This window comes from Accipiter gentilis, chromosome 21 (genome assembly GCF_929443795.1).
Source record: "Accipiter gentilis chromosome 21, bAccGen1.1, whole genome shotgun sequence".
Classification (NCBI taxonomy): domain Eukaryota; kingdom Metazoa; phylum Chordata; class Aves; order Accipitriformes; family Accipitridae; genus Astur; species Astur gentilis.
In genome coordinates this window covers 7,837,810-7,860,508 of record NC_064900.1, presented here as the reverse complement: position 1 = coordinate 7,860,508, position 22,699 = coordinate 7,837,810, and the positions used below count along the sequence as shown (strand labels likewise).

The following is a 22,699-nucleotide window of genomic DNA, read 5'->3' as shown; positions in this document are numbered from 1 at the left end:
GCGCCGAGCGGGCTCTTCCTCCCGCGCTGCACGGCGGCGGCCGGAGAGAAGCCCCGCTCCCCGCGGCTGCCCCCGCCGCCCGCTGGGGAGCGCCCCCGGCCCCCGGGGGGGCCCTTCTGCGGCCGCGGGCGAGACCCGGCCCAGCCTCTCCCTCGGCGCAGGCGGTCCCCAGCGGCGGCCGCCCGTGCGCGGCACCGAGCGCATCCAAATGCCGGCGGCGCTTCGGCTCCTGTCAGGCTCATCCCTACCGGTAACCGGGTCCCTGCTACGCCGCGATGTTAATTTTTACCGGGAAGTTCCCAGGAACCCATCTCACCAGCTCTCAAGCCGATTAAAATTGTATTCTCTTCGCAGAAGGCTTGTAGAGGCAGGCTTCATCCCTCTGGAAATTCAATTAATTCCTTGAACGCTTTCACCGAGGAACACGCTGATGTATCGGAACAGCCTTTGAATATGCGGCAATTTACGCTGAATAGCCATGTTGTTGGCAGCTGCTGCCATCAGTACTTACCTGGAGGAGGTTTTCGGGTTGGAAGCATGCATAGACTCTACATGAGGTTAGCTGGAAGCTTTTCCGTCTGAAATAGCGCAAGAGGCGTGGTGAGATGTTTCACGTCAGAAACGCCGGCAAACTCGGGAACAAGCACTTTGAGCGTACCCAGTCCTACGGGTTCAGGCACCATCCTCAAGATCCTCTCAGCCTATGCAGCAGCTTACAGAGATAGCTACGCTTTATAAAGCCGGGGTATTCACTTACCAGTTGTCAACAGAACAGATATTTTATCTTTCAGTCACACAAGACAAGAGAACAGAACTTGTCGCTTCTTATCAGGGCCGTGCAGGCTGTTGTCAGCAGCCTCTCGGTAGCTTCAGCCTTACTCCCGAAACCATGGCAATTACGATAACGATAGAGGAAGGCTGAGACCCATCTGCAAGAGAAAAGGTAAAAGGAAGCACGTTGTGTGTTCGGACAGAGATGTTATTTAGCTCGAGTCTGCTGAAATTCCCCCTCGGTTTATACCAGAGCCTTCCACGGGGAGGAGAGACTCGCGTGAAGAAAGCTAAAGCGCTGCTTCGTCTCCCCCCAGTAACGAGTGTATCTTCTGACTGACTTTCAGCTGGAGCCGGGGCCACTGTTCCTCTTCTTCCCCCTCCCCCGGGCCGGCGGTTCAGCCGAGGGCCGGAGCCTTCCCCGACAGCCCGGGGTGGGGGGGTGGGAAACCCGTAGAGCGGGGGCAGCGAGCCGCCCCCGCCGCTGCATAAGCCTTTCCCAGCCCGCCCCGCCAGCGCCTCCTCAGCCTCCGGGAGTTAACAGCTAATTAACGAACTGATTGTCACCTGGGGGGGGGGGGGGGGGTAGGGGGAAGCCAAGCAAGCTGAAAGCCACAGCAGTTATTTCAGGTGCGGGATTCTTCCTTCCCGACTACCTTACTCCCTTCCAGCCAACCCCCGTGAAAGCCATTAGGGAAGGAACTACTCCCCTGAAGAGCTGCTGCCAGGGGCAAAATGAAGCCCCCCCCCCTTGTATTACCAACCCGGGAGAGAGGGATGGGGCTCCTGGAAAATCTCTCTACACTACAGCCCCCAACTGCATGGGACAGAGCATTGCTATTTGAAGAGAAAGTTAATAAACAATTCTGCCAGTCATAAAGGGGATGCAAAAAAATGACTTTGTCTGCAATCATGTGCTGCATCAACAGACTTTGTCCAGAGCAGTGTATCATGCTAGAAGAAATCTAAGGGGTTGGTAATAATTTAATTGTCCTCTCCTGTTTCAAACGTTATGATCCTGACCGCTTCTAATCTGAAGCTTTTCTAAGTGGTGCTTCAGGGAGGTTGCAGTATGTTTTTAGCATTGTATCAGAACAAAATGCTTCCTTTATTGGAAGAGCAGCTCCAGGTTTGTTTGGTGGCTATCGTGGGGAATGACCAGAGGTGGAGTCTGTTCTCAGCAGCAGTTTTATACAGCCTATAAGTACACGCAATAAAAATAACAGACTAAAAGCAGGGAAATTTTGTCTATTCTTAAGGGACTATCCCACTCTGTAGCCTGCTGAGATGGCTTTCAATGTGTTCTGGGCTGGGAACCAAAGTTCAGTCCTCTGTAATTTGTCTTGCCTTGAGCTGAAAATACCTTTGTACTTTTGTCCCTTCTCACACGAGGTTCCTCAGGTTTTTACCCTTCATGTCCTGGCCTTTACAAAACCAAACTGCTTCCAAGTATATAGCTATATTATCTGCCTTCTAAAATTAGTTTATTTGACTCTGATATATCTTTTCCTATTAGCTCTCATCTCTTCTGTCCTTGCCCTTCAATTCACCTAAGTATTATAGGCACAGGACCAATTAAAAAAAAATCATTAAGGTTGCACAATGAAAGCGTCAGAAGTTAGGAAATACCAGAAGATGGGTTGTATGACTTCACTTCGGTCCACTTGCTCATACATTTCATGACAGTCTTAAATTATGTAGTCTGGTATTATTTTGTGCTGGCCTTGCTCTATTTTGCAAGGCCTTGCCTTTGTTTAGGATAGACTCATTCTTGAGATGTGCCAGATTTATGCAGAACACGATGCTGGGACTATTCACCGTAGAACAACATAGGAAACCTTGAGGAAATGGATGCTATTCCTGCCTCTGTTCCAGACAGGATGCATGTGCTGCATCTTTTGTGCATGAGTTCATGGGTGTGAGCTAATTCCAGACTAGCTAACCTGGGTATTGGTAGCAGTCTAGCATGGATCTCTGGGCAGGCTGAAAAACATAGGGGTGAAGAACATGAACGTGCTGTTAGCAGGACTGAGTTGCTGGCTCAGAGAGGCCAACTCAAGTTACCAATGCACCTCTGAAGCTAGTTAGACATGCAACGTTTCTATGGTGATACTATGTGATGGATTAGAAGAAGTTGTTTGACTTCACAGCTGGCCATAAGTTATGTGCTTGTCAATTTTCTGTGAGTCTTACACAAGGCATGTAACTCTAGGAAGAGCTAAGCATTCACATTTGCAGCCAAAGTCCACAGGAGATGTACCGCTGTGAACAGAGGACCTGTTGCTCACAGTTTTATTCTTTTGCATTAAAGGCAATGTGTGTAATAAATATAAGGAATTATATCTAAGATACCTGAATACACCTCTATCTGGAATAAACTACAAAACCCCAAATTCTAAATACATTGGTCAAATAATATAATAATCTAATCTGTAATAATGTAATTTTACTTCAGTTTCTTCTGGCAACTGTAACTGTCCAAGACCAGCAACAGAATGAAAGCTGTTGTTTGTTGTCATCTAAATATGTCAAACTAAATTCAAGGCTTCAAATGGCAATTTGAACAATTAATACAGTGCAAAAAAAGTTTAGTTCCTAGCTGTTTTCAAAATTATCTGTATAAGCAAGAACTTAATAACTAATCTACAACACCAATGAATTTACTTGGCAGAAAGCATAAGGAACCACTTCTCTGGGATATATTCTATTGCACACAAATAGTATCAGCAATGATTTGACAACAATGAATAGACTTCAAAATGCTTTGGAAAAGAATGACTAGCAAGACGTCAAATGAATGCTCCTGCAAGCAAAAACAATGCATGTGACCAAAAAGTCAACAGATTTTTTCTATTTCAGTTAAAAAATCAATCCTCCTGACAAACCTCTCCCCAAACCAAACATAAAAGCCACAGAACGCAAATTCTTTAAATGCAAAGCAATAACTAAAATAAATCCAAATGAAATCGAGTCTTATTTCAGTTATAAGAGAAACTGTACCTCTGAGTCACTACTAAACTAAGAAAATGTTGCAGCCGGACTCTATCCCAGCTTGCAAAAACCAGAGAAAAACAAAGATAAAAATTACAGGAAATGGAAGGAAAAAAACATTGAACATGGGGGAGGAAAAACTGGAGAACATGGAATAAACAGAATGGAAAGCTGAAGTTGCAGCATCATGAAAGTGATTTCCTCCCTGACAATCCAATATGAAAGATGATGAATCAGGCTCTGTGTATGCAATGCACCATGCAGTCTATCATACATCTCTGGTCCTAGAAGTCAAATGCAACAGAACTATCCCCCTTTATTAATTACTTTAGGAGATGAATGCATTTATAGAAATACAGACTGTCATAACATCCCTTTTCCACTCATTTTCTAGCTTTACTACCTACTGCCATAATCTGATTCTAATCTTCTTTATGTCACACCATGAGAACAGCCCCAAGTCCCATACATGCCCAAATCTTTGCTACTGAGCTCCAAAACCTGCCTCAGCACAACTCTGTTTCATAGAGTTTCTCTCAGTCCCCTTGCCCCAGATATGCTAGAGGACTGCTCTCCACCGCACTGACCACTCAAGCTGTAGTAAGCACCAGTCCTCACGTAGCTTGTTTAGTCACCGATTTGTGGTTGCATATTTCTTCCAGAGACTCTTTGCCAGGAAACAACTTGCTAAAGCCTGTCCCAGGAGCTTTAAAAAGATCTGGTTAGTTGCTGTAGGACATGTCATCAGAACCCACAGCATTTGTCAGGAGTTCACAGCATGCAACCCCCACCTAGTTTGACGTCACTTTTCCAAGACCTGGTCAACCAAAGAACTACATTAGCTTGTGATTGCTCTCATGGTCCCTAGGGACTACTTTTTCTGGGAAGTTCAGAGTGCTTTCTCCTGCCCCAGGCTGTGCAGTGCTCCTGTACTCCATCTGGGAGAGAGGACACAAGCAAACAAAACATATGACAGCAAGAAATGTCATGGAGGTAACCTGGGTAGGCTGAGAAGGCCTCCCTTCTAACCAATTCAATCTAAAGTGGTGAGCACATTAGGAAGTGCTACTTGCCAACCAAAGTGAAGCCCTCAGGGCATGTATCTATACATAAGAGCATCTGCAAACCCATAAAGAAATAATTATCCAATAGGCACTAAACATCCTTGTGCTTCACTAGGCATATGCAGAGGAAGAAATAGGTCAAAACACACCCACTTGAAGAGCACTGTGAACAAAACAGCAGGAAGGAGAAGAGGAAAGTGTTTGCAAAATTATGGCAAATGCGTCCTGAGCAGCTAGTGGTTTTCACCAGCTCAAGAGCAACATTAAACTGCAGGTTCCTCCCCTCCACTTCTTGCCTTGTTTCCATTAAACTACACTGTCATGTGGAAATCAAAATAAGTTTCCCACTTGTCCACTCCATCCTTCCAATGCATGCCAGTATACTGGCATGACTCCACCTCTACATGTGTCCAGGGGTAATCCAAACTGAAGCTTCACAGCACTGAAAGCGGCCCTTCCCTCAGGTAAAGGGGACAAGAACTGATGCTTCTTCCCCTGGCAGGAGACAAACCTCTCAAGATCCAGTTCTCCCACCCATCAGTCACAGCCCCGGTGCCAAATGCAGACAGGCTCTGAGGTCAGAGAAAGCAAGAAGTCCTTGAACCTGTGGCTCTGGGTCCCTACCCACTCAGCCTCATGTGCTCAGATGACTGACATAAGATGCTTTTGGAAGATGGAATACCTGTCCTTTTATGACAGGTCTGTCATTTCTACGGTACCATGCCAGGACTCACTGCTCCTTGTCTCCTTTCCAAAGAGAGGTCAACATCTGAGATGCTTTTGCCATTTTAAGCACAGCTTAATGCCCAGTTTCTTTCTCTGTGCCTTTTATGAAAAAGGCCTCCCTGCTTTTTTTTCCCCTCTGGCTTCCCATTGCATAGGCTATCATTCTGGTCTCCAGAACCCCGAGTTTCTGTCCTGTGTCCTGCTGGCTTCGCCTGTACAGCCAAGTCTTTATTACAAGCACTAAGGCAGCTACTGCAGCTCTCGGATGTATAACCTTTCAACTTCAAACTTTTGGCCTACTTCTTTGGCCAGGGTTAACTGACCTGGATTCCTTTACTGGTTTGCAGCAGCCAAAGGTCTGGAAACAGGTGCACAGTTTTTCCTTCAAGTACCCTTCGGATTGGGTCTGTGCTTGAAAATGTGATGTAGCAAGACAGTACACAAAACAGAGCTATAAAAGTGATACAAATAGCTATGATTAGACTCCAAGGAGGAGGAGGGCGAGAAGGCTGGGTGAGCCTGACCATAAGTCAGGAATGGTATGACAGAAGCTGCTAGAAGCCTTGTCATATGTGAACAGCAGGCTAATTTCAATGAGAGACAGACATGGGCTGAGAAGGAGAAGAGTGCTTTGCATGTTTCTTACATTTAAGAGTTCAAGCTTCACTCAAGTCTTGGATGTATGTACAACAACTGGGAAAATTTTAAATGCATTTATTCCCACGACTGACTTACCCGCTTACAAATTCTGCCAGGTAATGACCGTTGCTGTGGGCCAAATGGTCACTTGCAACAGATCGGAAGAATCCAGTAGGTACCCACACGAAATAGGACTGGCAGCATGGGAGAGGGAACCCATCCTTCACAGCATACTGCAGGCTGAACAGAGCAGCCCTATGGCAGAAAAAGCTGGCTTGGTCTCCATAACTCAGGAGAGCAATAGATCATGGAACAGACTTTCTTTTACTGCTCTGCTCCTGTTCCAAATGTGAGCCAGACCTGGCCCATGTGAATATGATCAATAGGCCAATATCCAAGACATTTGCAATCTTAGTACAATACTCCTTTTGTTTCAGTGTTTAGCCATTTAATCCAGACAAGTGGAAAGCATCAAGCGATCTTTGCAATTTATTAAAAAATAAGCCGTCTGTCATTTAACTCATCATCATTTCATTCATCATAAAACTCCCATTGTATGTGAACAGGAAGCTCTACTTCCAGCAGCCCAGACCACCTGCTCACAGCCTTTGTTTTTTTGGGGGTCATTGTTTTTGATTTGGACACCTCATTGAAACCTGGACTTTCTTGTCTGCAGCTAAAATATAATGGTGCAAGAAGAGGTCTGTCACTGAACTGTTATTATAGAAACACTACTGGGAATTGTGCCATGGTCAACTTTAACTTCCCAGATACTATTTGGGAAACAAACGCTTCTAATAATACACTTGGGCCCAGCTAGCCATGTATATGATAGCTGGCAGATTTCTTCTCAGTAGTCACCGAGACAAAAAGAGACAACCCCAGATTACTAAGTAATGAAGACAAGCAAAAAAAAAAAAGCTCGTCATAGAAAACAGCATTGGGCTGAGTACTCAGCAACTATTTCCATTTACATTGAACAGAATAACAAACAGAAGGAAGTTGGTAATTAATTTTTTCAACTTCAGAAGGGCAAACTGTCAAATTAAGGAAACTCATTAGTGAATTTACCTGAAGACCTGAAAGACTTAAATGTGGAGGGAGATTGGAATATATCTAGATCAAACGTATAAAAACTATCCCACATATATATTCCAAGCAAGAGAAAAAGCTTCTTGGGAAGCACTTTAGACCTGAATAAGTGAAAAAAAACCACTATAGAGAGGTTCTTAGCAGTCACAAATAGCAAACAATCCTGGTCAGCAAAGATAGCTGTGGTGCAGAGATAAAGATGCATAGGATTAAGGCCAGGTTTGTCAAAAGTCAAATGAGCTAGGACATGCAAAATATGACTGAAGTAAACAACAAATAAATCTTCAGTCATTCACAGAAAAAGAGAACATGCCTTAGGTAAGATAATATTTCTCTACTAGAGATAGGGAAGCACTGATGCAAGTGTGCAAAACTCTGGTGTTTCCTTCAGAACACAGTATATGATTTGGGCTCTCAACACGAGAAGAAAACAGTTCTGGAGAAGATGCAGAAAAGGGTTACATGGAGAATGGACATCCTGTCTTGTGAGAGCAGCTAAACAATGCTGGCATGAGAACAAAGCGGTACAAACTGGCTGCAAATGTAATGAATTCCTTGCCATAGCAGAAACGTGGAAACTTGCTGGAGCCCTTGCTCTGTTTTCTGCCTCTCTGCAGCACATTATCCTTTGGCTCTCTAGACTTTTCCTACAAGCCTCAAGTTTATTGTAAAGCATTGGAAAGGACCCTTGGCACAACATAAATTGGTGGGGTATGAAAGAAATGTTTTATGGATGTTTTTTGACAAGAAACTTGCCGTGCAAATTTGTGTGGCCATGCCTCAGACCTTCCAAATCCCCGCGTACTACGGCAATTCTGATGCAAAATCTCTCCTCCTGCTCTTCACATCCATTCCCATAAAGAACTCCACCCCATTAACATCACCCTCAGGTCTGGCAGCCATCACCTCTGATCTTGCTAGAGAAAACGTCCCCTCTTTCTTGGGAATGCACTTGTACCCAACTTTTTTTGGGAACTCCCTCTCCTAAAAGGCACAGGCATACCTCTAGCCTTTTCCCACTTTGTGGAATAAAGCACACTTAAGCCTGCCAGCCAGGAATCAGAGCCTGGTGCTCATTTCCTTTTTTGCACCTATGAAAATCAAGACAGCTGCCCTTCTGGGTACTTAGAACGCTCACATGCCTGTTACATGTAGTTGCCTATGGTAGTGGGAGGACTGAATCGGATGATACCAGTGGTCTTTTTGGTCCTGACGAGCACTCGTTAACAGTGAGACTGGAAATTACAGGAAATCTTAAGGATAATCATAGGTGAAGTTTGGGTGAACTCCCTTGCAGCACAAGGCAGGGCAAGAAGCCCTGCTCATTTCCTGCTGATTGGCATAAATAAGTCTGAAGCAGGTACCTGCACTCTTGGCTGATGGGACTCAGTATGCCTCTCTTCCTGTCTTTGCCTCCATGGTAGTTTTGTCCATGCTCTGGATCTGTGTTATAAGCAGGAAAATGACAGTGATCCACTTAATATTAATGACAACAAAAATTTACAGCAGTACAGTATATAATAAAAAGGTGACATCCTCAATCCAGACTCTCCGTGGTGCTTAGCCAAACTGTGCCGTACAAATAATTCAAACAAGCCTTTAGCTCAGGAGAGGAGTCTTACCTGTTCAGTCAGCTCTCACTGGGTAAAGGCTAAAAGCACTGGCAGCAGCTTTTAGGCAGCTCAGACAGTCCCTTCCCCCTGCGCTGACCTTGGCACAGGCTTGAACTACATTACCAACTATAGGCTACTGCAGGCATATTTAACCTTGACCCTTAACTAAATGCGGGCTCTTCTGGCAGCAGAAGTGAATCCAGAACACTTGGAACTGGATTCCAATCTCCATGGAGCTACTGGTTTGGAAACACAACAATGGGATCAGAGACAGCTGTTTTGTCATTAACAGTCATCTCCTTCAACTAATGGAGAGGTGCAGCAAGCAGCTCTCCTCCCCTGCAGCTGGCTCTGCAGGGAGCACTGGGTCAAGTTACATCTTTAGTGCCTATTTTAGGAGCTATCTTGGAAGCAGCCTCACCAGCATACATTTAGTCGATGCCACTGAGGTTTCACAGCCCTGTTAGAGAAAACCTAATTTGCCACTTGGTTTTCTTTCGCTGGAAGTGAGATTTAGAAAGCAGATAATTTATTTGCCTCAACATACTATTTAAGTGTACAGGTAAGTGGGTGACAACTCTTCAGTGTGAGATTCTTCCCACATAATGGGCATCATTTGTAGCCCTATGGTCTTTCACCTCTCTCCTTCTTCCCTTAAAAGCATGGAAGGGCTAAGTCAGAATACCTACAAACACACAAAAAAAAGACTTTTTTTGTAACTGGCCAGTGTTCGTAGTGACCTAGCTGAGAAGAGGCTGCAAACTTGCACCTTCTCTTACAGAAGTATGACCAGAATTAAGTAACTTTCAGTTATGTTACCCTCTGCCTGGCACAGCTGATACTTGCATCCTTACTTGTGCTTTTGAGCTGATCATTTAACTTGGTATGGCCATGTGGAAGTGTCTGTTATCTCCAGCAAGCACAAGTGAAGCCCAGCTGTCACTGCAACACAAGCAGTGAACCAGATGTTGCCCTTCAGTTATTCTTACATAAATCTAGATTTCATGTTACTGAAACAGCTTCTATTTAAATCAATACAGCTGAGAGCAGAATCCACCTCTTTGCCTATTTTAAACATTATTTTTCTTTTCTCCCAAGGATTCTTTTTTTTTTTTTTCTTATTTTCTGTTTTAGTAATTGGGAAGCTCAGTTTTCCAAAAGTTCTTTTAACTTTCTTGTGAATATAACTGAACCAGAGCTGGTTCTTGCCCTGCAGGCATATAGGAAGAAGGAAAAGCTAATTACAGAATTAAATTACCTGTGACAAACAGCCTCACTTTGCCAGTTTAGCCAGCTATGCCATAAACTAGAGCAATTTGGGTAACACAGTACCTGGGATAGTCAGAAGTCTCTATTCAAATCAACTCTAATGTACATATGTAATAGTTTTTTTCAAAATAATTCTACTTAAATAAATAGGTCTGTTAAGGATTTCCCAGTACAGTGCTTGGTAGGAGCTGCTAGGAAGTAGCCTGGTATCCCCACAGCAAACAAAGACAATCTTGATGGACTGTTGCCTGTTTTGCTTAACCATATAGTTAGAGCTGAATTGAGAAACTAGAGGATACTTTATGAAGTGAACAGCTACCTTTAGGTGACAGAAAGGTTGATGTAAAAATCAACAGTAAAGTCCACATCCTGCAGGTGGATATGTTCTTGTAACTCTGATGTTACAGCATCATGAACATGTAGAACAAACGTGACAATTACCCCAGTGCTACTGTGCCACTGTTGCTGACAAGCAGTCACAAACAGTGATTTACAATGGAGAACAAGAGAGAAACAATGATAGAGAAATTTGAGAGGAGACTCTGAAACATTGATACTGCAAGTCAAAAGGTCCACTTTGTTGGAAAGAAGGATCCTGTGACCCTTCCAGAAGAGGCAAATAGCATGGGACACTAACAGTACCAGTAGTTACATGCCCTTCATCTCTTAACAGAAGCAGAGGTGGTCTTTGCAGAAGTCACATCAAGGACTAAAGAAGTATTTTCAGAAAGAAGAGGACTCGTAAGACTTTACCTTTTCCAGACGGAGCTCCTTTGCCTTTACTCTTTCCAGCGTTTCCGGTTTTCTACTCTAACCTGAGGCTGTTCTTCCAAAAGGGATTCATACTCTGCTGTGTCTGCTTGTGAAGAGACAGTGTTTCAGCATGTGTGGTAGGTAACACAGCCTGCTTTCTGAACAGGTTTTCTTCTATCTAAAATGCCTGCAAAGTGAGTGATTACTAAAACCTTCATACCAACTTAACTCTTGTCACTAGAGCTTACCTGATATTTTTAGAATGCTCTCTTAAAATTTATCAGTGTCTTTCAGTGCTAAGAAGCTTCTGCAAAATAAATGCAACTGAATGCTGCAATGTGCCACACTCCAAGTGGAAACTGCTTTCTAAGCACAAAAAAGGTGATTTGTTTCCCCTTTTTAAGACACATGCCCAGTTGTGTCTTGAACCAAGACACCAGACCACTGCCACATAAATGATGACATATATCTTGATTTTTCTGGTCTTTCACACATGGAAGGAAAGAAAAAGAGTGACTTAAAAATAAACAAAAAAAAATATTGAAAAGGTTTTTTTTGACATTGCACAGGTTTAGTTAATTTTTTCAACAAATATTACCTGTTTTTTGACAATAACTTCTACCTATGTCCGAAGTGTCTGAAAAAAGAGTTTGAGCCAACACTGCAGTTCAGTTCAGACACATGATGGTCCAGATCTGTCTTCGATTGCTGGGATCTATGGGTCCTGTGGACAACTGTCAGCTGACTCTGAAAGCATTTCAGAGTTTAGAAGATCAGGGCAAGCTGTAGCCATAGAACTGAGGAAAGGGATCAGGTTTGTTTTAAGCCAGTGCAGATCTGATGTTACTGTGGGACACCAAGAGGCAGAAATTCTCTAAGAAGACTTCTATTAGTGGCATCTGACTCTGCAGCTGGTCACTACTGATGACATTCCCTGGGATGTTCAGCCATTGGTATGCAGACTGCTTGCTTCTCCTCATCTACAGTTATGTTGTTAGAGAACTTTTAAGGACTATATTGTAAATCAAAGACAAGAGGCACTTTTCCCTTGGGATCCTGCTGGAACTCTTGCTGGTTTACTTATTGAGCTCCTCAGAAGTTCCGCAGACAGACTGGGGAGTGCTTCTGGTGTCTTGGCCCGCAGAGAGCTTACTAAGCAGATATTTTTTTATTATTATTTTTTCTTTTTTTAAAAGTCAGGAATATCAGGAGCCCTACAGATCCTGGCAGCCCTCTCAGGAAGGAGTGTCCAGGATTTTCAGATTCTTTGCCCCAGTAGTCTAGAAATTAGAGAATCACAGATGCTCCCCTCCCTCTCCCCACTATGTGAGCTGGAAGGGAACAAACAAGCCCTATGGCAAACCCAGGGGCTTTTGAAATTGGAAGCCTGCACTGCCTTAATCTTCCTCAGTCCTAATTTGTTGAAATTAGCAAGCCAACATTTTTCAGATTGCTGTTCTGTGGAGAGCTTAGCAAATATCTTTCATTGCAGTTTTGAATGAAGACAGAATTGCTGATTTTCGAAGTCATCTGCAATGTGAATTTACTGTTCCCTCTTCCTGCCTCTGGTTTGGGAAGTGTCAGAATTGTGTCTTTGGAAAGACAGACGGGCAAATACAGGTCTGAACAAGAGGTAATTAATAATTGTCTGCAGATATTACAGTGGCTAGTTTGAAGAGGAAGAGCCTCTGATAGATTAAAAAATATGCAATTCCAAAAATGGTTCTAACCTTTTCCATGAGAATATAAGAGATTTAAAGGAAAAACTGATATTAAAACTACAGCAATAAATTATATGTGGAGATTTGCTAAAGTATATATAGTATGATCACTGTTATGCCTTACTACTTTAGCACTTTTTTAGGGATCAGTTTTACTGAACATGTTGAAGATGCAATGTTTGGCTGTTGAGTTGATTAAACTGAGAAAAACCAGTTTTCCCTAAACAACAGGAATAAAAACAAACATACCTTTGACTAGGAAATAATTTCTTAAACTCAAATACCATAAACTGGAATTCAAGAGAGAGCCTGAATCAGATTATTTTATCTACCAGCATCTTTAAGATGAAGTGTATCCACAGTCCTCAGAGGCAATAAAGAGACAGCCAAGCTGATTTAAATACTGGGCAAACAAACAGAATGCAGATCTGACCATCCTGATGTTTGTCTGTGGTCTAAAACAATTCTACTTCCACGCATGTGTTTAGGTTCTATACTATGAACTTTAAAGAACTTTTTTTTCATCAAAGCAAAAAAATTAATGATGAAAGATGCTCCACTTTGGAGTAAGTAAGCATTCATTTGATTAGTGTATTTGATAGTTAAGCCTGCTGAAAAGGAACAGAAAATGCAAATGCCAATGTAAAAAGAGAAATAATCAATTATTGGTATCCAGACCATGGACCTTGCTTTATCAACTAGGGGGGGGAAAGAAATTCTGATTGTTATTAGTTCTTACTTTCAGCTAAAGAAGCTACTTTTTTTTTGCAAAATTGGTACAGGTTCATTGCAGCTTTCACCTGTGCAGGATGGTCAGACTCACATTTACTAATACTTGGGCTGATGGTACGGTTTATCAACTACGGGGGAAAAAAGGGTCCACGATATACCAGTGTTAAAAAAAACCAAAACAATAACAACAACAAAACAACTAAAAACCCCAACAAAACTTACTCATACTTACAATACAAATTTTCTGCTGTTTGTTTATATGCCTAGAGGCTCAGTTGTGTCTAATGGTTTATCTTGCTACATGTTTTATCTCTGAACACAATATGGTCAGTTGTCAGTATCAAATCTGCCAATAATTTATTTTGTAAAAAGCAAAACACCCAAACCTAATTATTAGAAATAATAGCACATTTGTAGACTAATGAAATATGTTTGATAAGTTTATCTGTTTGTCCTGTTCTTCATTTGCCTACACACAAATCTTGATATTGTAAATTTGCTCATTTGTAATTACTGCTGTAAGTTTTCCTACAAAATTACAGGTGGATTTGCAGCATCTCGGTTTAAAATTCATTTTAGTTGGCTCATATGAATGTAATCACTAAAAACCAAACAATAAACCCCCCAAAAACCAAGGCAGGCAAGCTCAGTATTTAGTTAAGAGTTTTGTTCAAAAATAGACCTCGACTGTTTATAGTACTGTAACAGTTGGAGGGATAGGTTACTTGTGATAACATGAGAAACATTTTGTGGTGTGCAAACAGGCATGGGTACATGTTGGGGTGGGAAGGTGACAAGTAGCAAGAGTCAGCTCACCAGCGAAACTTTGAATCCTGAAAGGGCATGACTCAGATTTTCAAGAACTGCCAAACAACTGCAGAAATGTGTTCCTGGGGTGACCTAATAAACTTTTGTCACCCTCAAAGTCCCTTTCACTCCCCGAGAAGGAAATAACTGGAATACTTTGTTAATGTAAGTAGCTACAAAACCAGTCAAGTTTTCATTGCTTGAATTAATGAGTGTAGTTGCACTAATGATTCCTACAAATGAAAATGTCTTCAGGAAACAAGAGCAGTCTGGTCTGTGCCACTTGACCCAGCTGGCTTCTAATACCAATGGTTAAAGTACAAAAAGTTTTGAACACCATCTCCATAACACTAGCAGCTTTCAGTGTGCTTCTTATCAGGTGGCCCCACACACCCATCCTCAGGAAAGGAGGAACTGCAATGAACTGAAAAAGAAGTTTGTTTCTCTAATGCAGCCTTGGTGCACTGGCTAGCCAGCATAGCTTCACAACCCAGGTATTTCTGTTTGCACTTGGATCTCCCAGTAACATCCACAGCAGATGACCAATGAATACCACCGAATGGCCAAAGTTTAAAGACACTAACTGAGGCAAAACTGACATTAAATCTGAAACTCAAGTTAATAGTCCTGGGTATTAACATTCTCCCCCTGCCCATGGAACAGCAGCTCTGAAGGTTTCTACGCAGTAAGTGGCCACCTTTAAAAAAACAGTTACAGCCACCCTGAAAAGCCTTAAGCTCTTCTTGATCTGTCTTATCTACTGGATCATGCTTTAGATCTCTGTAATAAAAACCACAAGACACAATCGTGGGACACAGTCAACTACACACAGTTAAGGAACCACACACATACACCCACTCCTCCCTCCATTATGGCCATTTTGGGTTTTAAATCAGATCTCTTGATTAAGGTATAGCTGGTGTGACACAAATTTCTTAGCAGTTGAAGATAAAGCCAACAGAGAAGTCTAGTAAAGATATTCTAGGCCAGCATTTCCACAAATGAAGAGCTATACTCACTATGGCACCAATTGGTTCCAATTTGTAATGTCTGTATTTACTCATACATGAACTGCAACATACCTCTTAATGCTGGGTGACTGTTTTCCATGTGGATGCCCTTTCAATAGTCCTGTTCTCTTTCATATCCTCTTGCCGAGCTCCCTCCTTTTTGTTCTGCTTTAAAGCATGTCCATTCCTGTACTTTAGTTTTTCTCCTTGGGTATCTTATCCTTCAGTATCCTCTTCTTTTTTTCCTCCCTGTGAAAAGAACAACACATGTACAAAAGGCTTCTCTCCCTGATTTCCATCCAGTTCTCCAGTCAACTGGAAAGAGACTTCCCTGATCCCAGGATCCACCCTTCCCAAAAAAGCCCCTTGAACAGCCAGCCCCATGTGGTGCTATACCCACTGCTCTCTGTTCTTAGCCTCATGCATCAGTTTGTCCAAAGTCTTTTGGCTCCAATCTTGGTAAATCTTTGAAGAAAAACAAAAACTTTCAACAAAACTCTTCTACTACTATCAGCTGCATTTTTTAAAGATCTATTTTACTTGAACTTTGCTATTCCTGTTTATGTGGTACTGAATCCACAACACACTTATGGTTTGTCTCTACTTAGGCTAAAAAGAGATAGCATTACTGGTATGATGGCTACACCTCTTGTAATGACAGTCAGTGGCAGACCTACAGTATAACATTTTCAGCAACTGTGGCTCCAGCTCTGGCTATTTTCAAAAACAGGTTAACTGAACTGCTTTTAAACTAGCCACGAGTTTTAGAAATTTTTCTTTTTAGATCAGTCCTTCATGTAGATGACCTCCCTGTTCCTGCAACAATTGTCAGCACTTTATGCAATACAACTGTGCTATATATAACTAAATATTGTCCTGGAAGATGGTATTTATGCCTCCATCAAGAGGTACTACTGCTGTAGCACCAGGGCAACCACAACAGCGTTCATACTAGTGATCAGTGTTCATAAAAGATTTCTTGCACAGAATCTATTAAAGGACAAGTTTTCCACTTGATTTACAGGGACACATGAAACTGAAAATACCTCCACAGCTAAAAGCTGCTCCTTCAGCTTCAGTCAACAAATTGTAGAACTTAACCACTTTCTTCTGGTACTCTCATCAGCGTAGTTGGAAATGAGTATGCAGTTTTTCATAAATAGCTCCAACATCTTCCTTGACTTCCAAGAACCCTTGCTTGATAACAACCCAACTTGTCATCATAGTTGGGAACAATGCCAGCAGATGCTTTCATGCATGTAACAATCTCTGAAAGTCAAATAAGAAATATAAAAGAGGATACAAAAGAGAAAATTACTCTGAAGAGTTCTGAAAATGCTTTTGTTGTATGGCATAGAACCTATGAGCCTGATCTAAACCACTGAAAGCCTCACGAAATTACAAGTGGACTAAGTGTTAGGCTTTACAAAGTGGAATAAAATAAGAAGATAGAAAGGTACAAAGTAGAAAGCCTTTAATACATCTTTAAAGAATATTTCATCTGGGCTGAAAGATGGGAAAATAGATGACTATGAAGCCTTTGACATTAAATCACAAATAGCAATTACACCCAATGTTCCTGTGATGACCTCAATGAACATGCCTTGTAAGAAAATGAAAGTATCAATCTTGCATTGTGATTTTACCTCAGTGTAGCTGGCAATTGAGGGAGGGTGCCTACATTAGCATTTGTGTTAAAATCAGGAAGGCGCTTTTCTGACAGTCTCCCAATAGCTCCCATGTTGAGCACTTGGGTTCATGTCACAGAACAGCCTCAGAGCACATGGACTGGATTTCTTTTGGACAAAATAAAATTGGAAGATGTGCTTGTTAAACTCATCTTGGGTGCTTCAGCTGCTAAAGGGCAGTCAGTCCATCGGACCTGACTAGAGTCAGTCCAAACTGACCACCATAAAAAAGCACTGGGTCTTCAGCACCGTCTGGTTCTACAAATCAATTTCTATTATGCTGTGCTACTCACTAATGTAGACACAGCCATAGTCACCTTGAGGTAAGATAAATCCATATATGCACAACTATGCAAGTAGTGCCTTCACAACTTCCTCTTAGTGAAGAAGACAAGGCCTCATCACTAAAAAGTGTTTGGAGTTCTTCCAGTCTTTTATTAATTAATGCTTCAGGAACTGGCAATTCATTTAACTCCCTTTTACCTGATTTTCACTGAAACAGTATTTGAAAATTTGCAACCAGCAAGGCTCGTACAGACTAGCACTTCTGTGAGTCAGTGGGGGTGCTGTAGCCCTCTGTAAACACTTCTTGCTGGAAGAAAAAAGAAGCATATTACTGTACCATGCTCTTGTTTTTCTTACCAGATAAAATTTCCTATTGATTTCATAAGCATCTCTTTCCTCTGCTTTGTAGGCTTTATTTTAAAACTGTGGGGGCAAATACCCTTTTTTTAAGTTAACGTGCAAATAGAGGGCAGCATGAAAATAAGGCTTTTAGTGTTCAAAGATAATTATCACATGCAAGTTTGAAAAATGTGGTTATGTATCACATAAGAAAATCTTCTAGAGCTATATCTTTCTTAGTTGTTTGTTGGGTTTTTAAAACTATTATTATTTTGCTGTTATATTTCTCATTGTTGCTACAAAGCTTCATTAAGGTTAGCAGTCACAGGAATTTTCCACAAGGTCCTTTCCAGTTACAGGTGTTATTCCTGCAGCCTCCTGTCATATCACTCAGAATATTTCCAGTCAATGAAACATAAGTACCCATAAGTCATTTTATCCACACAATATTCCCAAAGATACTTCACCATTATGAAATATTTCATGATAACATTAGACATTCCACAGTAGACATTGAGTAAGTCAGGAAGATTTCCAGCTCCTGAATCAGTGGCCCAAACCCATCTCCTCTAACTATAACATTTGAAGTCTTATAAAAAGTACCAAACACAGCATTGCTCCTGCAAAAAATGGAAAACTTCCCTTTAGGCAGCAAACTGTTCCCAAAGGCAATGACTGAGAAGATCTGCCTTTGCACAATTGTTCCAATCCATTATTGTTTTTGCTGGCACTCTTTCCAGTTTGATCAATGTAACTTTCCTCATGGCCTGAATGGGAAAGGATGAATTCTTCATGACAGATGCTCTTTTCTTCACCTTCAGAATCTCAGCAATGACCCTCACGCTCTATGGAAGAGGACAGCTAGCCAAGATTTGGGCCTACCCACTTACTTGACTCTGACTTGGTTACACTGATTTAGCTAAAGTAGCTACCTATGTAGACTGACAATCTGAAATTGAATTAACAACACATAATAGACTGAATCAACTTCAGCTGCTTCTGACTTAGGAAAGAGCCCACAAAAAGTACCTGCACTGATCAAATTAACTTGATTGAGTCAAACTGGTGCAACTATCTTGATCATCTTCCTCTTGGTTTTTCAAGCCTACATTATTTAAGAGGGACCCTGACATAGGATTTTTCCTGGAAAATGCAGATAGAATTCTCTTCATCTACTCAGAAGACTTTTCTAATTAGAGTGCATGTGGTGATCATCTGAAAAAGATTATGACAAGGTAGAATGAACAGAGACAGAAGGCATAAGACTGTGATACTTAAAGCCTAACCCTGCTTGGAAAGTCTGCTTTTGTGCGATTTCATTTATTGGGGTTACGCATTTGCTGCACTATGTCAGCCAGACTGATGGTTAAAATATTTAATGATGTTTCCTTCAGATCTAGGCACTTTTCAGTCTGTCTGGGTCAATAAAAACTGAATAATGGCAGAGCTAGAAGAAGGACAACTAGGTGGGTTCAACATGTCTGGGTTAAAGTAGTTTTCTACTTGAGACCTCACAGTATTATAATAAACAGACATGCAACAAAAATAAATGTATGGTTCTACACAGTTTCTCTATCATACCATACTGTTTCATATATTTCCATATATTATGCTATGATCATATATATGCAGTACATACCAACATAGTAGGGTTAGTGTATGCTAGTGAGAAAACTGATCTGGTATGAGAGTAGAAAGAACAGAGTGAACTGAGGTGAGCTGGAGGAAAAAGACAGTGATAGCAAGAGATACAGGAAAGGAAGAAAAAGATGATGAAAAGGAGGAAAATGTACATGAACTGAAGATGTAGTAGAAGAATAACACTGAATTAAGAGAATAAAACAGTAAAATACTCCAGAATTTCTCTGATAATAATGCTTGCTCTCTGAATGGCTAGAAAAATAACAAACACATCACTCAAATGATTACTAGGGCCAGAACTGTCAGTCCAATTTGCACACCTAAGCAACTCACTTTTCACTTGTGAAAAATTTACCTGGGATACAGACTGTTTTCTGCTGGCATTAGAAAGAATATGGCTACCTGTTGCTTACTCTTCCCATTGCAGGAGACAGATTATGCCACATGGGCTCATGTCCTGGTTTCAGTTGGGATAGTTAATTGTCTTCCTAGTAGCTGGTACAGTGCTATATTTTGAGTTCAGTATGAGAAGAATGTTGATAACACACTGATGTTTTCAGTTGTTTCTAAGTAATGTTTAGTCTAAAGTCAAGGATTTTTCAGCTTCTTACACCCAGCCAGCAAGAAGGCTGGAGGGGCACAAGAAGTTGGCACAGGACACAGCCAGGGCAGCTGACCCAAAGTGGCCAAAGGGGTATTCCATACCATGTGTCGTCACATCTAGTACATAAACTGGGGGGACTTGGGGTGGGGGATCGCCGCTCAGGGACCAACTGGGCATCGATCGGTGGGTGGTGAGCAATTGCACTGGGCATCATTTGTATATTCCAATCCTTTTATTATTACTGTTGTAATTTTATTAGTGTTACCATTATCATTATTAGTTTCTTCTTTTCTGTTCTATTAAACCATTCTTATCTCAACCCATGAGTTTTACTTCTTTTCTCCCCCATCCCACTGGGGGGAGGGGGGTGAGCGAGCGGCTGCGTGGTGCTTAGTTGCTGGCTGGGGTTAGATCACGACAGGTCAGCAGTCAGTAAGGTCCCTATGTCACTTCACATGGCTTATGTGATCTAGCATTATGCATCAATGAATGGTCCAAGATTAGGATATGTCTAGAAGTATATACATTCTCAGGGTTAGACCTGAATTCTGCTTACCAAAAGGGAGAACTGAGCCCCACATATCTGAAAACTTGCAGACACAGCCACAGACTAGTTGTGAAATAGTCACACAGGCTCAAGAATAAAACAGCCTCCTCTCTCTCTCCCTCACACACGTTTTTTCCTAACTTATACAAATAGGCACAAATAAACTGTGAAAAGCGGCCAGGAGATCTTGCATTCTAATCCCTGGTTTGCTGGGGGCTCTGATGTGTCCTCAAGAAAGTTATGTCACCCTGATTTCAAGTCTCCCCATCCATAAAACCGCAGCCTTCTCTATCTTCCTAGGTGCTTGTAATTACTATTTCTTTCCTTTTGTCCATAAGGAATTAAAGCAATTTAGACTCTTTTAACATACCCTTCAAAAAAAACCCACCCAAACCCCCACACCCAAACCCCAAAACCAAGGGGATCTTAACTCAGGTTAAGACAGCAATCAAGCCAGTGTAACTTGGGCTGACTGCAGTAGTTAAAGTTTATAGTCAAGACCATAGTTGAACAAAAGAGGCTTATCCCAAGTTCTACCTGGAATTGCTCTGTCTTCACTGTTATTTTAGCTGAGTACCAGCATAAGTTCATCACATGCCACTTTCTAGTGTATAAATATATCTTATATCTTTTGGGCAATGATAAGAAGCAATAGATGATGTAGGCACACAAATTTAACTTCAGTAAGGAGAAATACGTTAAGGTATATTAGTCTAATTAATCTAATATTGTCTGATTTGGTTTAACCTGCATACTGGGGAATGGAAATAAAGTATAGATACAGTCATGCTACTCCTTTTATCCTTCCAGTGTCATGAGAGTGCCTAAATCATGGCTGGTAGTTTGCAAGCCCTGCTTTGACACACATATAGCCCCCCAAAGAAATGTGGGCCTTCATTAAGGAAGCATTCGTTCACACACAAGCATGCTGCTCTAAGAAGTGTTTTACCTCTACACGGTGCAAATGTGATCTCCCTATGGCCATAAAGAAGATTCAGTATCATTCCTCGAGAATACAGCAACAAGAAGGTCTATTCATACTCTTAGGAAGAAGTACTAGAAATACCATCTTTCCCTGGTGCTGAAAAGCAATTTAAAAGGACAATAATGCCACTTCATGTTGCTAAATAATGTAGTGGTGTTTCTTTCTGAAGGCTAGCTCATGCAATCACATGACTACACGCGACCTTCAACTCCCTTGATAAAAGTAGTCTTTCGTCAGCCTGGTTAAAGATCTAAAGCTGAAAAGTCTGGACCCCTGGGCAAGATGGCAAATAGAGAAGAACCCCAAGTTATTATGTATTTTAAACAGATCTTGTGACGTTGAGTCATCTTCGAATGGATGGCTTAGCCAACATTGCATCTCCTAATCTTTCCTTGTGCTTTGCTGATAATCTCAGTGCCCAGGCAAAAATTCTACTTAACAGGCAATATAATTTTAAGAGAATTGTCTGTAAAAGATTGTACCTTCCAGCATGTTTGCATAGGACATGGTAGTAGGAGGCCTCATTTCCAACTGCACACTGCAGAGCTGGAAATGCCATTTGAGCAAACAAAACATCAGGCACTGCATCAAGTATCTTTTTTCCATCTCATTGTTTTTATTTTACTTTGCAGGGAACTGCTGTGTATAGAACAGAATAACTACTGCAACAGATGGCCTGCTGCTCAAATAATGAAGGGTGAGGTCTAAGGACTCTGGATTTCTACATTCAGCTCTGCAAGCTTTGAAATATGGCTCTGATGAGATCAAAAGCAGCCAAACTATATCCCTTAGTTATGACTGCTATTAATATCTAGTGTATTGCGTAGCTTGTAAGACAGTCAGATCCAGACCCCTGTAATATTACACACCGCATAAATGCAGAACAGTAAGACTGGCTGAGCCCCCAGAGTGTTTACTACCTAATGACTCATACAGTCATTTTTGGATACTTGGCTTGAAACACATTATACTAGTTTTCAGAAGTCCCAAGGGGAAGTAGCTCTCAGCAGTAAAAGCCAGGGCAGCAGGTCCTCAGCATCCTTCAAGACGAGGCTCAAGAAGTGAACAAATTCTAAGACCCTGTGGCCAGCATTTCTGGTTGGCAATGTTTTTTTTAAAGGCATATGGTCTGCCAACAGGAAACTAAGCTGTTTTAATAGGGCCCACCACATAGCAAATCTCCCAGATATTGAAGCACACAGCATTAGCAAATGTTCTGAAAATGTTGACAGTTGTCCTTCTGCGCATCAGAGTGTAATGTGAAGCAGGACTCACCTACATTCTCCACAGGGTTATTTAATCATTGTTCAATGTTTTACAGTTAGCATGATTTGACTGGCATGCCTCAAGAATGCTAATTAAAAAATATGAATGACCAATGTCTTCTCAACTAAAGCACCCCATATACTATCCAGGCTGTTA

At 41.7% G+C, this 22,699-nt stretch overlaps 1 protein-coding gene and 1 long non-coding RNA gene across 7 annotated transcripts in view; one reads left to right on the top strand and one right to left on the bottom strand.

Moving 5' to 3' along the window:
• The window catches only part of ST3GAL6 (ST3 beta-galactoside alpha-2,3-sialyltransferase 6), a 56,397-nt gene extending 45,397 nt beyond the window's left edge, over window positions 1–11,000 (bottom strand). The window contains exons 1-2 of one of the 6 annotated variants that reach the window (XM_049824969.1): window positions 10,919–11,000; window positions 8,648–8,726 (exon numbers count right to left, since the gene is read on the bottom strand). Coding sequence is in view for 3 of the 6 variants with exons in the window: in XM_049824967.1 (XP_049680924.1) it covers window positions 512–539 (28 nt within the window). In the remaining 3 variants the exon portion in view is untranslated. Of the gene's footprint in view, window positions 1–316; window positions 339–511; window positions 608–658; window positions 705–757; window positions 828–8,647; window positions 8,727–10,918 lie in introns of those variants that run through there. The other 5 variants (XM_049824967.1, XM_049824966.1, XM_049824974.1 and 2 more) reach the window with 5 other exon arrangements.
• On the top strand, window positions 146–22,310 carry LOC126049103 (uncharacterized). Its single transcript, XR_007509091.1, has 4 exons — window positions 146–943; window positions 10,839–11,055; window positions 12,411–12,551; window positions 21,910–22,310. It is a non-coding gene; the product is annotated as an uncharacterized LOC126049103 (long non-coding RNA).
• The last annotated feature ends 389 nt before the right edge of the window (window positions 22,311–22,699 follow it).